This window comes from Hypanus sabinus, chromosome 9, assembly GCF_030144855.1.
Source record: "Hypanus sabinus isolate sHypSab1 chromosome 9, sHypSab1.hap1, whole genome shotgun sequence".
Taxonomy (NCBI): Eukaryota; Metazoa; Chordata; class Chondrichthyes; order Myliobatiformes; family Dasyatidae; genus Hypanus; species Hypanus sabinus.
Window position 1 is genome coordinate 10,957,027 of NC_082714.1, and position 17,093 is coordinate 10,974,119.

The 17,093-nt window shown below is 42.4% G+C and overlaps 2 protein-coding genes across 2 annotated transcripts in view; both read left to right on the forward strand.

Moving 5' to 3' along the window:
- Window positions 1–397: 397 nt before the first annotated feature.
- Window positions 398–17,093, forward strand: part of LOC132398969 (uncharacterized) — a 126,001-nt gene continuing 109,305 nt past the window's right edge. Inside the window, exon 1 of the mRNA XM_059978807.1 lies at window positions 398–927. Coding sequence (XP_059834790.1) covers window positions 413–927 — 515 coding nt within the window. The 5' untranslated portion in view covers window positions 398–412. The remainder of the gene's footprint in view (window positions 928–17,093) is intronic.
- Window positions 934–7,961, forward strand: LOC132399087 (uncharacterized). The gene is made up of 2 exons (XM_059979042.1): window positions 934–2,260; window positions 7,127–7,961. Exons 1-2 carry the CDS (start codon window positions 1,540–1,542, stop codon window positions 7,159–7,161), a joined length of 756 nt encoding a protein of 251 aa, XP_059835025.1. The 5' UTR covers window positions 934–1,539; the 3' UTR covers window positions 7,162–7,961.

Below are 17,093 nucleotides of genomic sequence, written 5' to 3' on the forward strand. Positions count from 1 at the left end.
ATGATTATTATTATACCCGCGTTTTTAGATTGAGTATTGATGATGTATTTTATCTGAATGTCTGTATTAATCTTATTTTTGTGCCCCTTTATAAATAAAGACTTTTAAAAATAGTACCATCAGACTTCAACAGACCTCTTGATCTTTGCTGGTAAGTGACCCAGTTACGGGGTTCATAACAAAAATTGGGGTTCTCGTCTCGAGATTTGAAAACCAAATTGGGGAGCCAGTGAATCGGGCTTGTAAGTCCAAACTTGGATCTGGTACGCGCGTAGCCAGACGGGAAACCAGCAAAGATGGACGTGGATGAATTTATTAAAAAAAACTGACTCTGGAGGCGCTAGAGGCGGCCACCAAATCAGACTTGGAAAATTTGGCGAAGGGGTTAAACCTCGCAGAGGTGAGGTCGTCAATGAAAAAGTGGGAGGTGCGAAGGGCCATAACTCAGTATTACATCGAGAAGAATGTGTTTGCAGCTGAGGTTTTGGAAAATATCCCTGAAAAGGTACCAGCTAGTGGGACGGCTCAGTTAGAGTTGGAGAAATTAAGGTTGGAACATGAAATTAAGTTAAAGCAGATGAGAAAGAGCCGAGAAAGAGAGAGAGAGAGAGAAAGAGCCGAGAAAGTGAGAGAGAGAGAGAGAGAAAGGGCCGACAAACAAAGGGAGCATGCGCGCCAGCTAAAGGAGTTAGAGGTGAAACGGGATCAGGAGCTCCAACTAAGGGCGTTAGAGGTGAAAAGGGGGCAGGAAAGAGCTGAGAAGCAAAGAGAGCATGAACTTCAGTTAAAAAAGCTGGAAGCAGCTGAGAGGGAGAGGGAGGCAGAGAGACAGAGGAAACATGACTTGGAGATGGAGAAGTTAAAGCAAGAGCAAAGCGGTCAGGGGTCAGACCGAGAGGAGCGGTTTGATGTTAGTCGGGCGTTGAGGTTAGTACCCCCGTTCGAAGAGACGAATGTTGATAGTTTTTTCTTGCTTTTTGAAAAGGTCGCAGTGAATCAGCAGTGGCCCAGAGCACAGTGGGTGGCGTTGTTACAAAGTGTGTTAAAAGGGAAGGCACAGCGGGTATATGCGGCGTTGGCCATGGAGGAGGAGAGTTTTGACAAAGTAAAGGCGGCCATTCTCCGGGGTTACGAGCTAGTACCTGAAGCATATAGACAAAAGTTCAGAAATTTACGGAAAGGGTGGAATCAGACGTATACCGATATTGCCCATGAGAAGGGTGTGCTCTTGGACCGTTGGTGCACCGCAGAAATAGTGGACGAGGATTATGGGCGTCTCAGGGAGTTAATTTTGATTGAGGAATTTAAAGGTTGTGTTCCGGAGGAGATCCGGGTGTATTTGAATGAGAAACCGAATAAGTCCATCTCAGAATTTGTTAGGTTCGCAGATAAATATGCCCTAACCCATAAGACAAAGTTTTCCTCGACAAAAAGTTACCCGAGAGACCGTGGGAACAGTAGGGAAAGCCCACCGGCTAAGCCCACCTGCATAAAGTATGCGCCTTGGCAAAAGAAAACCTTAAAGACTCCCAGGAAAAAATGAGCCAGTGGTATAACCCAAGAAGGAGAGAGCGAGAGTTTCACGTAGGCGACAAGGTTTTGGTCCTATTTTCGGTAGTTACCCACCCCCTTCAGGCGAGGTTTCAAGGACCAGATACAGTGCGTAAGAAAATAGACTCGCTGAATTACGTGATTGAAACCCCCGATTGGCGAAAGCCGACCCAGTTAGTTCACGTGAACATGATGAAAGGGTACCATGACACCACCCCCGCGGTGGTCGGTGCGGCCATGAAAACCGATGAGGTAGAGGGGGATGGTAAGGAGGGACCAGAGCGGTTTGAAAAGATAGGTATAGTACCCACCCGATTGGAGAACTCGGTTATATTAGCAAGCCTTGCGGATAGAGTTAGTCACTTAGAGCCTGAACAGCGGGAGCAGATAATACAGCTCATTAACCGGCATACCCACTTATGTCCAGATGTCCCAAGAAGGTGTAGTGGGACGAAACATGATGTGATAGTTACCTCAACCCAGCCTATAAAACAGGCCCCTTATCGGATGAATTCCGAAAAGAACCAGCTAGTAGAAAAGGAGATTGAACATATGCTAGCTGCTGGGATAATCCGCGAATCCTCTTCAGCGTGGGCTTCTCCTTGCGTGGTTGTCCCGAAACCGGACGGTACCATAAGGTTCTGTACCGATTACCGGAAGGTCAACGCGGTCACCCAGACAGACGCATTGATAAAGTGGGGAAGGCGAGGTACATCACTAAAATTGACTTGTTAAAGGGGTACTGGTGCGTTCCTTTGACGGACAGGGCTCGGGAGATTTCAGCCTTTGTCACCCCATCCGGGTTGTACGAGTACAACGTTATGCCGTTTGGGATGAAAAATGCACCAGGGACATTTCAGCTGATGATAGACACGGTGATAAAGAGGTTAACCCACACCAAGGCTTATCTTGACGATGTGATAGTTTGGAGTGACACCTGGGAGGAGCACATGGAGGCTGTAGAAACTCTGTTCACACGAATGTCGGCAGCCCAACTTCCAGTAAACCTCGCGAAGTGTGAATTTGGTCATGCCACGATCACATACTTGGGGTATGTGGTGGGAGAGGGGCAGTTGGCTCCTGTGCAGGCGAAGGTACAGGCTATTTCTGAGGTCCCTGTACCCTCCAATAAAAGGGCCCTGAGGAGGTTTTTGGGCATGGTGGGATACTATTGGAAATTCTGTAAAAAGTTCGCGGATATTGCTCTCCCACTTACAAAACTCCTACGGAAGGAGGAAAAATTTGAGTGGGGCCATTCTTGTCAGAATGCTTTTGAAAAGTTAAAAGCCATATTGTGCCATCACACTGTGTTAAAAGCACCCGATTTGTTAGCACCCTTCTCCTTGGCGACGGACGCGAGTGATGAGGCTGCCGGAGCAGTCCTATTACAGCAAGCAGGGGATGGAGTGGAGCACCCAGTAGCATATTTCTCTCGGAAGTTCAATGTATACCAGAGGAATTACTCTACCGTAGCAAAGGAATTGTTGGCACTTGTGTTGGCGATACAACATTTTGAAGTGTACATTTGTCCAGCACAAAAACCCCTAGTTGTCTAGACCGATCACAACCCGTTGATATTCCTGGCCAATATGAAAAATAAAAACAGGAGGTTATTGAGTTGGAGTCTGTTGCTGCAAGAGTTCGATATTAAGATACAGCATATTAAAGGAAGTGATAATGTGCTAGCGGATTGTTTATCTAGATGCTGAATTGAATGTATCACTGTATTGCTCTGTAGGGAAAAAAACTTTTGTATTGTGTTAGATTCTAAAACCCTGTAAGACTCTGTACTACTTCGTTTCACCGCTGGTGAAAACGCTTTGAAGAAAGGGGGTGTTATGAATGTACCACAGCTCTGAGGGACCGAAGGGTGCGGGGTAGCCCCCTCCTTTGTAGGAATCACAAGAGCATTATTGGGTTGGGTCAGAGGACCCATTATTCTGCTCCCCTTTCTGTATATACAAGAATAGACTATTTCATAACATTTGTAAAAGACAAAGACAAAATAAACACCTGTGGAATTGGGACAATAGATGTAAGTGATCATGCACCTATATATTTATAGGTTGATTTTGACCTACAACCAAAGAATACTATTTGGAAACTAAATTCAAGTCTACTCAATGATCCGTACTTTAAGGAACAAATTAAAAAAGAAATTGTTCTCCACTTGGAATTTAATGATAATGGAGAGGTTTCACCTCCCATTTTATGGGATACACTGAAGGTGGTCTTCAGAGCAAAAATTATAGCGATATCTTCATATAAGAATAAGGAATAAAACATTAGATGAATTACAAAATAGGCTGAAGGAACTAGAGAAAAACACATTGAATTTGGCAAAGGATACATTAGGGGAAATTAAAAGAATTAGGAATGAAATAAATAATTTGGTTATGCAAGAAATCAGGAAAAACTTAATGTTTCTGAAACAGAGACATTATGAAAGTGGATCGAAATCTATGAAAATATTGGCGTGGAAACTGTCAAAAAAGATAGCAGAAAATACAATTCATAGAATTAGGGACCCAAGAACGAAAATGATTAAAAATAAGCTAAGTGAAATTCAAGAAGCTTTTGAAGTGTTTTACAAAACTCTATATTCCAGAGTTCCAGGGGGAAGCATAACCCAAATCGACACCTTGAATTCTCTAGAGTTACCCACTTTAAGCAAAGAACAAAGTAGAACAATGACTGCTGACATAACTGAAGTTGAATTAAAAGCTGCAATTAGTAGGCTTAACTTAAGCAAGTCATCAGGATCAGATGGGTATACGGCAGAGTGGTACAAAGAATTTAAAAATGAGTTAATTCCTGTTTTACTCCCCACACTGAACTGGGCTCTGAAGAAGACACAAATGCCACCCAGTTGGAAGGAAGCGATAATCTCAGCTATACCGAAAGAAGGCAAGAATAAAATGGAATGCAGGTCATTTAGACCAATATCTGTTCTTAATGTAGATTATTTACCTCCATCATGGCCAAACGATTAGAGGAGTTTCTACCCATACTGATACATAACGATCAGACAGGTTTTATACGACAACGCCAGACACAGGACAATACACGAAGGACACTTCACATTATGGATCATATACTAAAAAATGAAATTGAAGCAATAGTGATAAGTGTGGATGCTGAAAAAGCATTTGATTCGGTTAATTGGAATTTTCTTTACAGAGTTTTATATAGATTTTGTTTCCAAGATACAATTATTAAAACTATACAGACACTATATGAGAATCCCACTGCTAGGATTAAAATCAATGGATATTTATCAAATAGTCCTACCCTAGAAAGGAGCACGAGACAGGGTTGTGCATGGTGTTACGTACCCTGTAATTGGGTTTAAAGACCAGCAGAAATAGAAGAACCCATTGGGAGTCTGGTGGTACCAAAAACTAAAGGTGTTTATTAATAAACTACACAATACGGTATCAAAATGCAAATATACATATAAAACAGGCTAGCAATAATAAACATATAAGTGTAGGAATAATAATCAACAATAATAAACCAGCTCTATCAATGTCTAGGGGTAAATAAATTGTCATTGAAGAATATAAAGTTCAGTTCAGTTCATGTGTGCTGAGGTAGTTATGGTTGTGTTGCAATCGTTGGAGAGAGAGAGAGAGAGAGTGAGATGCAACAGCTGCACCAGGCAAACCTTCTGTTGTCTTCTTATTCCGTCATACCATTGTGGTCATTCGGTTACGACCCCTCCGTCTTCGGCTAAACCGGTCTTCTGTGGTGGACTCATCATTCTGGCATGAGTGGACATACACAAGCCCCCACCTTCCTGTGGGTGCACAACACTCGGTCAGTGTCCATGGTGTGTCTGAGGTTGTCTCCCCACACCTGTCTTTTAACCCCACTGACGGGGTATCAGCCATCCATCAACTCAAAATGACCATGTCCATCAAATCAGGCCACTCCTGCTGTCTCCGTAGGAATGTTAAAGAGCAAAGTAATGTCCTTGCAGTGAAAGGTAAACAATCCAGGAAGAAGCCATAATACATAAATCAAAATTGTCTCTCTCTCTCTCTCTTATCTGTGGCTGATGTCCCTGCCTCTGTGCTTCATCTCTCTCTCTCTCTCTCTCATTAGCAGCATAGCAATAGCAATAGTTCATAGTTCTCAAAAGGGGGGGGAATGGTTAACTCTGCACCCCATTTCCATCACGTCTGTTCAGCACTCATAACAATGGTCACTGCTACTCTTCGCGTTATATCTGGAACTATTAGCTCAATACATCAGACAAAATGAAGATATCAGGGAAATTACTATTAAAGGGACAGAGCATAAATTGGCTTGTTATGCGAATGACATTTTAATCTATCTAGGGCAACCAACATACTCTTTACCTAAATTGATGCAATCCTTTGAACAATATGGTCAATTATCAGGATACAAGATCAAAAAACCCAATATAGAAAAAACCCAATTACTTTCATATTACTATAGCCCACCAAGAGAAATTGAAATTCGATACCCCGGGCATGGCACACAGAGTCTTTCAAATATTTGGGCATTATTATGCCCAAAGATTTGGCAAAATTATCAGAATGTAATGATCAGCCTTTATATAAAAAATTAAGGAAGATGTGGCAAGATGGAACCTGATTCATTTTCTTAGTCTCAGTTCAAGGATTGAGTCTATTAAAATGAATATACTGCCCAGACTGTTATATCTCTTTCAGACCCTACCAACAGAGATTAATCAAAATCAATTCAATGAATGGAACAAGATGCTATCAGGGTATATTTGGCAGGGTTAAAGGCCTAGAGTTCGTCTCAAAACTTTGCAATTAGCAAAGGAAAGGGGAGGATGGGGCTTACCTTCTCTTAGATATTATTATTTTGCAGCACAGTTGAGAGCTGTGATATGTTGGTGCAACCCATCATATGACGCTCAATGGAAAAACATTGAGGAGCGGGTACTTCCCATCCCCATACAAGCAATTTTGGCTGATAACAACCTGCAAAGGTATTAATGAAAATACTATTGATAACCCATGGGTAAAATTGACTCTTAAAATATGGAAAACTACTATAAAAGAATAATCTAGAGGGAGATATTGCAATTCTTAAATGGTGTGCATATGACTCTGATTTTACACCAAATAAACTGGATGCTAGATTTAAGGACTTGACAGCTAAAGGAATAACAGTTCTTTGCAACAGAATGAAAGAAGGAACACTGTTCAGTTTTGAAATGCTTAAAAAGAAACACTTAATGGAAAAACAAGATTTTTAACGGTATTTACAGATGCGACAATATGTTAATAAGACGCTTAAAAATGTGACCAAGGCAAATACATGCTTGATAGAGCTCTTTAGAAAAACATATAATTCAGATAATGGTAGTAGAATCATTTCAAGCATGTATAAGGGGTTGTCAAATCTTAAAACACATTCTACTTCATACATTAAAACAAAAAGGGAAGGAGGGATAATTATATCTGAGGAAGAATGGACAACAATATGGACATATCAATGGAAGTGTACCAGTTCACAGAAATGAAGGGAGTTTGGATGGAAAAACTTGATAAGATATTTTATTACACCCTCTCAGAAATCGCACTCCTCCCTGTTTGCTGGAGAAATTGAGGAAATCAAAATGCAAATCATTATCATATTTTTTGGGACTGCCCTGCTATCAAAAACTATTGGAGGGGGATACACAATGCCCTGCAAGACATCTTTAATTGTGAAATACCGTTGGAGAGTAAGACCATATATTTTGGATATATACCTCAAGAATGGTTGAAAAGAGATAAATATTTAATGAATATACTGTTGGTGGCTGGTAAAAAGACTCTTACTAGGAAATGGTTATCACAGGAGAGCCCAACTTTAAATACATGGATGGAAATTACAATGGACATTTACAAAACGGAGAAAATAACAGCATCTGTTAATCATAAGCTGGAACAACTTGATTCATACTGGGAAAAATGGTTTAACTACTTAATGCCTCATAGGCCTGATTTTATTCTCACAAATGAATATGTTGTAAAAAAAAATCACTCCCTACTTGTACATAGTTTGTTCCTTTTGCTTGTTTTTTCTTTCCACTCTTTACTATAAGTGTATACCCCAGATAAATACTTTGTGGAGATTTGTGATATATATGATTATATGATATATATGTACAACGTCTGAAATACATTTTATGGAAATGTTTGTTTGATGAACTTCAATAAATAAAATTACAAAAAAAAAGAGTTGTCCGAAATAACCAATGCCCCAGTTAACAGGAAGCCACTCTATTTGTTTGTATACCTGCTTGGCTCACCTCCAACCCCTGATCAGGTGAGCTTGCAATCCCCTGAAGTTTGCTTTAAAGGAGCACACTGGTGACGACAATGCATCATCTGCCAGCTGGTCAAAGCTCATTCCCTTTTCGATAAGCAGCACAGCACTGTAAGGATCATGTTTATTTGATTTCTCAAGTTCATTCAATAACATGCAGCCCTCATTACTGGGGGGAAAGCCCTGCTCGATGCAGTTTGGCACTTCCATTGTATCCTGGATAATGGACTACCTGACTGGCAGACCACCACTTGTGTGATTAGAACTGTGTGTCAGACATGGCTATAAGTAGCACTGTGGCCCCACAGGGGACTGTATTGGCCTCCTTTCTGTTTACCCTGTATACCTCAAATCTTAGATACAACAATGATTCATGTCATCTGCAGAAATTCTCTGACTCCGCAATAGTAGGGTGTATAAAGGGAGGATGGGAGGATGAATATGGGGCCCCGGTGGAGAACTTTGTCAAATGGTGCAAGCTGCTCAACATCAGTAAGACAAAGGAGATGGTGATGGACTTTAGGAAGACTAAGCCTGCACTACTCCCTGTTACTATTGATGGTGAGGAAGTGGATGTGGTCAGTACCTAGAAGTGACTGGGGGTGCACCTGGATAACAGAGTTGAGTGGAGCACGAATACAGAGGCTGCATACAAGAAGGACCAGAATCGCCTCTAAGTTCTGAGGAGATGGGTCGTTTGGGGTATGCAGGCCTCTCCTTTACATGTTCTATCAGTCTATTGTTGGCAGTACAATCTTCTGTGTGGTAGTGTGCTGGGGCAATGTGGTGAAGCCAACAGGCTCAATAAACTGATCGGAAAGGCTGGCTCTGTTATAGGAGTCAAACTGAAAAACACTGGAGGCTGCAGTACAACAAAGGACCCTATGGAAAATCCTGGCAATTCTGGACAATGTTTCTCACCCTCTGCGTACCACCTTGGCTAAACAGAGGAGCGCCTTAGTAATAGACTAAGACAACTGTGCTGCTCCAAAGAGTGCTATATGAGGTAATTCTTTCCCTCGGCCATTGGGCTCTGTAATGAATGGGAAACCTATACCCTCTCTCACCCACCAGCAGCTCCCGTCTCGCCCCTCCCACCCCCTGCCTCTCACCATCCACAGCCCACACCCTGTCTAACTCTTCATTTACAGATATTGCACAGAATGGGTCTTTCTGCCCCAATGAGCCTCCTGGCTCAGCAACCATTTGATCATAGGTTAATCAAAGTAAGTTTAAAATGACCAAGTCACCTACCAACACACATGGGGAAACAGGAGCACCCAGAGCTGAATGTACAGAGTCCTTACTGACAACGCTGGAATTTAACTAAGATCTCTGAAAGCCCAAGCTGTAATCAGATTGTATTAACTACTGCATTACTGTTGCACCCTTAATTTCATGAAATGCATGGATATGGTGAATAGCTGAAATATCTTTCATTGTTTATGGAGAATATAAAATGAGATGCCAATATTTTAAGATGGAGGAGAAAGATATGAAAGAGATGTGAAAGGCAACACCATTGTTTCCCCTCTATTTTAGCCATATAAGCTGTAAAAAAGAGTCAAGGGTAGATATATAGGACAAATACAAAATGATGCTGAATATATTGTAATGAGAAATGCAGAGATGGCAGAGGAACTGCATGTGCATTTTGCATTAGTCTTCACAGTGGAAGACATCTGCAGTATACCAGACATTTAGGAGTGTCAGGGAAGTGAAGTTTGTGCAGTGAAAATTACAACTGAGAAGGTGCTCAGGAAGCTTAATAGTCTGAGGGTGGATAAATCTCCTGAACCTGACGGAATGCACCCTTGGGTCCTGAAGGAAGTAGCTGGAGAGGTTGTGGAGGCATTAACGATGACCTTTCAAGAATCAATAGATCCTGGCATTGTACTGGGTGACTGGAAAATTGCAAAAGTTATTCCGCTATTTAAGAAGGGTGGAAGGCAGCAAAAAAGAAACTATAGACTTGTTAGCCTGACATCAGTGGTTGGGAAGTTGTTGGAATCGGTTGCTAGGGATGAGATTACTGTATATCTGGAGGCACATGACAAGATAGGCCAAAGCCAGCATGGTTTCCTGAAAGGAAAATCCTGCCTGACAAACCTACTGCAATTCTTTGAGGAAATTACAAGTAGGGTAGACAAAAGAGATGCAGTAGACATGGTGTATTTGGATTTTCAGAAGGCCTTTGACAAAAGGTGCCTTACATGAGGCTGCTTAGCAAGGTAAGAGCCCATGGAATTACAGAGAAGTTACTCACATGGGTAGAGCATTGGCTGGTCGGCAAAAAATAGGGAGTGGGGATAAAGGGATCCTATTCTGGCTGACTGCCAGTTACCAAAGTTTGCAAACCATATGAAGATAGGTGGAGGGGCAAGTAGTTTTGAGGAAGTACAGAGGCTACAGAAGGACTTAGCTTAGGAGAATGGGAAAAAAAGTGGCAGATGGAATATAGCGTCAGGAAGTGTATGATCATCACTTTGGTAGAAGAAATAAAACCATAGATTATTTTCTAAATGGAGAGGTGCAAAGGGATTTGGGACTCCTTATGCATGACTCCTAAAGGACAACTTGCAGGTTGAGTCTCTGGTGAGGAAGGCAAATGGGATGTTAGCAATCATTTTAAGAGGACTAGAATATAAAAGCAAGGATGTAATGCTGAGGCTTTCTAAAACATTGCTGAGGCCTCACAGAGTACTGTGAACAGTTTTAGGTCGCTTTTCTAAGAAAGGATGTGCTGACATCGGAGAGGGTTCAAAAGAGGATCATGAAATTGATTCCAGAATTGAATAGGTTGCCATATGGGAAGTGTTTGATGTCCAAAGTCAATAATCAAACCTTTGTCATAGAAACTATTCAAGGTGCTGAATAAAGAGTCAAGTGGTATTCAGCATTGTTACTGATTTGGAATGATCTGCATTTCTATAGGCCAAGAATTTAATCTGACCAATCAACTGAATGCTGCTGTAGCCAATATCATCTGTTCCATAGTTTTTGGAGATAGATTTATGACAATGATGAAAGGCTCGTTGCTTTGGTGAAGAGAGTGAATGGAGAACCAGCAAGCTGAATGTTTTCAGTGGGTCAGCTGAATCTTATCGTTCACTAGAAGCGCAAACATATTTCAATAATAGTTCAGTTGCAACAAGTCCCAGCAGACTTAAATGGTATTTGCCTTTAGACTCAGAGGACATGTCTGTTCAGTAGCACATTCCTGAGCAGATTAGCAAATATAATCTTATAGAAGTGAATTGAATGACAGCTAAAGTAATGTCCACAGACTCAACCTGTAAATTAACCTTCTGGGAGTCCCAAGACCCTCTGTATCTCTGTTTGAACCTTCTCCCCATTTACAGAATAGTCCACATTATTGTTCGTTTTGACAAAATACAAAATGCAAAGTAATTTTGATTGCTTAAAAAATTAACTAGTGAATTTCTGCCTGAAAACTACTCTCCATTGGTCTACTAATAAACGACCATTTTGTATGACCTGTTGTTTGACACAGATAGGTCAGATATGACACTTGAGACTCAGTGGGACCTGTCCTTTCTGATAATACATTCCTGATCAGAACAACAATGGTAATATATATCTACGACTAACGATAATTAACATTAATGGTGTGGCGACCCACTTCCTGCGCAGGTGAACCGGCTCACAAATAGCCCGCGCATGGGGAGAGACTTTGGTAATGTTCCTCTGACGTCATTTCCGCCTAAAGATGGCGGGAAACTAGGGATTAAAAGCAAGCACCGCGAAGTTTGAATAAACTAGTCTCGAAACGACTAACCGACTGCGTGTCGTTATTTCAGTGCTGTGTGTAGCACATCGCTACATTGGTGACCCCGACGGTCCAAACGGGATTTGGACCAAAGATGACCGACTCTTCATCTGTTCACGCAGTTTCGCTAAAACTGCCGACTTTCTGGATGCTGCGACCACGCATATGGTTTAGCCAAGCAGAAGCCCAGTTCCAGATTCGGCAGATATCCTCTGATTCCACGCGTTACTACCACGTGGTGAGCTCCCTTGACCAGGAGACGGGCAGCGTTAAGTAAACAAACTTACTGTTTTAGAAAGCCGTTCATTCGTTCAATAAAACCACGCCTGAGGATAATAGGAGACATGGAAGACCCACCGTAAACCATTAGAGACAGCCAACTCTTGTACTCTGGAACCCAGACTGCTGGTGCCATCGAGCAACCAGATAACAAGTTGGTTAGCAACACCCCAACAGTCGGTATAAAAATGAGCTGCTTTGGTTTCATGCATATTGACAGTATGTACTGCTACAAGGTCTGCATATTGACACGATCCATCAGGGCCTTCCTTCTTCAGAGATGGTTAAACGCAACAGACTTCCAACAATGACGGCCATTCTTCCATCTCGCAGCGCCGTTGCAGAACCAAGCATGTTCCTGCTGAACAGGAGTCAGAAGATCAAAGGGAATTCCCCACACGGCAGGCGAGGCTTAGATCCGAGTAACTTCAGGCATCGGAGGCATAACCTGAGGGGACTCAGCAATTAGTCCATCTATTTTACGAAGCAAACACAAGGAAATCTGCAGTCCCGACCCGAAACGTCGACAGTGCTTCTTCCTATAGATGCTGCCTGGCCTGCTGCATTCGACCAGCATTTTGTGTGTGTTGCATCTATTTTACTAATTTCATCCAGTTCCTCTGATACTCGTTCAGAAATACACTTCTTCCAATTGACAATTGAACTCTGCCGCGGTTTATATGGGTGAGTGTGCCACAGAGTACCCATCCCATAGTTGGGAGGTCAGGGCGGAGGGAGGAGAGAGGATACCCCATCTGTTTCTCAGTTTCTACCAAAGCCCAGCAGCAATCAAGAAGATGTTTCTCAAACGCAGAGTATCTGGTGGCAGCGCAAGGAAGCATTCGGGGCTAAAATGCCAGAGGCATATTTCTAACACAAACCAGAGAGAATCTGCAGATGCTGGAAATCCGAGCAACACACACACACACACACAATGCTGGAGAAACTCAGCGGGCCAGGCAGCTCCTATAGAAAAAAATACTATCGACGTTTCTGGCCGAAGCCCTTCAGAGACGTGTTCCTTCCTCTTTCATTCCGCCAAAGGCTCCAGATTGCCATATCATCTTTAACAGAACTTACAGTTCAAGGGGGAAGCGTTCTCAATGAGGAGGCTGCTGCGACAGCCTTGTTGGCAGCCTCAAAAGCTGATCGTTGCTCCGGCCCCATACAAACCTAAATTTCTTTCTGGTCACAGCGAACAATGGTCGAAGTAGCACAGTCAAATGGGGTATATGACGTCACCAGTATCCCGGAAGGGCAACAAAGTGTTGGGCTTCTTGTTTTGTCATAGAGGGTGCTGCTTTGCCTACGGTTTTATTTCTGAGCTTATCCAGAATTATCTGATCGCCCATAGTCCTTTTTATCCCCAGAAAATGAATAGTTGGAGCTGGGCCCCGTGTTTCATCGGGGTTAATTTCCCATCCTCTTGATCACATGTGATCAATCAAAGTATTAGGGGTTTCAAAAAGCTCCTCTTCAGAGGACTCCCACAACAGCCCATCATCTATATAGTGAGCTACTGGGGACAGGGCACACTCATGGAGATCCTGAGCCACTACCCGATAGCAAATAGGACTACGGACTATGGACAGATCCCTGTGGAAAATGTGTAAAGGTGGACTGAAGACCCTTAATGGAAATGAAAACTGATCTTGGGAACGCTCAGCAATAGGAACGGGAAAGAAATTATTAGCCAAACCAATATCAGCATAATAAATCTCGGTCCTGCTGGAGAAGTTCTGAATCAGGGTCAGAACGTCTGAACAGTGTGGCCAGTGGAGTGGCAAATTGATTTATCTGGTGATAATCAATGGTTACGTGTCGAGAACCATCAGGTTTCCGAACTCACCAAATGGGGATATCATAAGGGGATGATATTCACTCCTGGAAACTTGAACCTGTCAAACTCAGTATAATTGATGTAGATGGGGGCATGTGCACCACCCTTTCCTGAAATCAGGGATCAGCTCCTTTGGCTTGATGAGTTTGTAAGAGAAATGATTTTGTCATGGGAACCATGCTACTAAACTCTTAATTTCCTTCCTACACTGAGAATCATCACTCTATGGCTCACTAGAGTGGTATAATCTGCAAACTTGTCCATGGAGTTAGTGCAGCATCTGGCCACGTGTTCAAGAGTGTAGAGGCGCAGTCAGGGGCTGAAGATGGTAACTTCAAAGTAAATTTATTATCAAAGTACATATATGTCACCAAAAGAACCCTGAGTTTCGTCTTCTTACAAGTATACTCAATACATCCAATAACCATAATAGAATCACTGAAAGACTGTACCCAACAGGGTGGACAGCTGTTGTGCAAAAGACATCAAATTGTGCAAATATAAAAGAAAAAAAGGAATAATAATAAATAATTATGCAATAAATATTGAGAACATAAGGTGAAATGTCCTTGAATGTGAGCCCATGGGTAATGGGAACAGTTGAGTAATGGGGCAAGTGAAGTACGAAACTGCAGAGTTTACAATAAATCTGTTAGAGATGTGGATATCTATCCTTACTGTTTGTTGTCTGGTGGCCAGGATGTCAACAATCCAGTTGCAGAAGGAGGTGTTGGCTCCCGAAGTCCAGAGTCTCCTGTTTGGAATTATGGTATTAAAGAACGACACATCGCAATGGCAGTGAAGGAGGAGGAAAGCTGTAGCAGTGAAGGGTCCCCAGTCATCTTGCTTTCCACGCCACTGGACCCTGACCCCGATCTGTCTAGGACTGTGTGATGACTGCCCCATGCACCAGCCTCCCCACATTAAACAGAGTCACACATGGGCTTATGACCTTGTACTTCTTCCTCACCTCCCCCACCTTTTTACTCTGACCTCATCTTATTTTCCAGCCCCTTTGAAGGATCTTGCTCCGAAATGTCGACTGTTTTTTTTCGTAGATGCTGCCTGGCCTGTTGAGTTCCTCCAGCATTTTGTGTGTGTTGCTTGGAATTCTGGCATCTGCAATTTTTTTTGTGTGTTTATGCCTTTAATCTTTAGTTTGTCTTCTTTTAATCATAATATCATATCTTTTCTGTTTGTTTATTCTTTAAACTATCGTCTATAGTGACCTACTGGAAGATTCTGTTCAAATTTTCTAACTGGATATTATTCCTGTCCCTGTGTTTGGCTGTATGCTGATACTTTATAAAGCACTGGTAAAGCCTCAGTTGGAGTATTGTGAGAAGTTTTGGGCCCTTTATCTTAGAAAGGATGTGCTGAAACAGGAGAGAGTTCAAGGCAAGTTCACAAAAATGATTCCAGGATTCAATGGCTTGTCATATGAAGAGCATTTGAATGACTCTGGGCCTGTATTCATTAGAATTCAGAAGAATGAGAGGTACCCTCACTGAAACCTATCGAATGGTGATGGAGTGGATGTGGAGAGGATGTTTCCTATGGTGGGAGAGTCTAAGACCAGAGGACACAGACTCAGAATAGAGGGGCGTCCTTTTCCTTTTAGAACAGTGATGAGGAGGGATTCCTTTAGCCAGAGAGTGGTGAATCTGTGGAATTCATTGCCACAGGCAGCTGTGGAGGCCAAACCTTTATGTATATTTAAGGCAGAGGTTGATAGATTCTAGACTGGTCAGGGCATGGAGGGATATGAACGGAAGGTAGAAGATTGGGACTGAGAGGAAAGTTGGATCAGCCATGATGAAATGGTGATTAGTAGCCTAATTCTGCTACTATATCTTATGGTCTGCTGAAATGCAGAGTTTTGTGGTCTCATTTACTCATGTTCAAAAGCTTCAGGAAGGAATTCTTTATTCAAGATTATTTATTGTCATTCTTCGGTACACAAGTTTGTTACGTCCGTAGCCCCCTCCTTTGTGAGAATCGCAAGATCACTGTTGGGTTGGGTCAAGAGGCCCAGGAAATGAGAGAAGAGATGTGCAGAATGTCTCGTTTCCCCGGCGATATAAAGCTACAGGACATGGCCATTGTCTCCGGAAGGCGAATTTGTGGATTGGAGACTATGCTACATGAAAGCCCTCAGGCAAAGTGGGCTGGTTGAGGGAGAGATTGCACACCCCCAACCTGATTGACATCTACGACCCTGTGAGTCAGGATAAAAGTGGGTCTGTAGGAACAGCCCCTCAGACGCACCAGAAGAAACGTTAAGCAACCACGTAATAGCAGGAAGTCATCTGAAGGAGGCCACATGCGTTCAGTTCCGTTGCTGGAATTTGTGGCTGGAACCACGGAAAACGGCTTTTAGCTAACAACAGGAAAATCCACTCCCCTGACTCAACGGATTGGCATCATAAAAGACCTGGGCAAGTTTAAACCGCCTCGCTCTTAAACCCAAAAACGCTGCAGCTTGAACGAACTAACAGTGACTGTTATCTTTCCATCAGACAATACATTATCCCCTAGACAACGATAGAGCTTTTTCTTATTGGTTATTATTATACCCGCGCTTTAGATTTAGTATTGACGACGTATATTATCTGTATGTTAGCATTAATCTTATTTTTGTGCCCCTTTATCAATAAATACTGTTAAAAATAGTACCATCAGACTTCAACGGACCTCTCTATCTTTGCTGGTAAGTGACCCAGTTATGGGGTTTCGTAACAAGTGTAAGAGAGAACAAAGTCATTGTTACTCCAGATCCAATGTAGCACTAAAAACCTATAAGCTTTAAGAACACAATAAAATACAATAAATATAAATATATAAGATTATCTTGTTGATAAGATTAATAAGATTATGCTGAGGATGTTCTACAAGTCTGTGGTGGCCAGTGCTATCATGTTTGCTGTTGTGTGCCGGGGCAGCAGGCTGAGGGTAGCAGACACCAACAGAATCAACAAACTCATTCGTAAGGCCAGTGATGTTGTTGGGGTGGAACTGGACTCTCTGACGGTGGTGCCTGAAAAGAGGATGTTGTCCAAGTTGCATGCCATCTTGGACAATGTCTCCCATCCACTCCATAACGTACTGGTTAGGCACAGGAGTACATTCAGCCTGAGACTCACTCCACCGAGATGTAACATTGAGCATCATAGGAAGTCAATCCTACCTGTGGCCATCAAACTTTACAACTCCTCCCTCGGAGTGTCAGACACCCTGAGCCAATAGGCTGGTCCTGGATTTATTTCCACTTGGCGTAATTTACTTATTATCATTTAATTATTTTTGTTTTTATTTTGC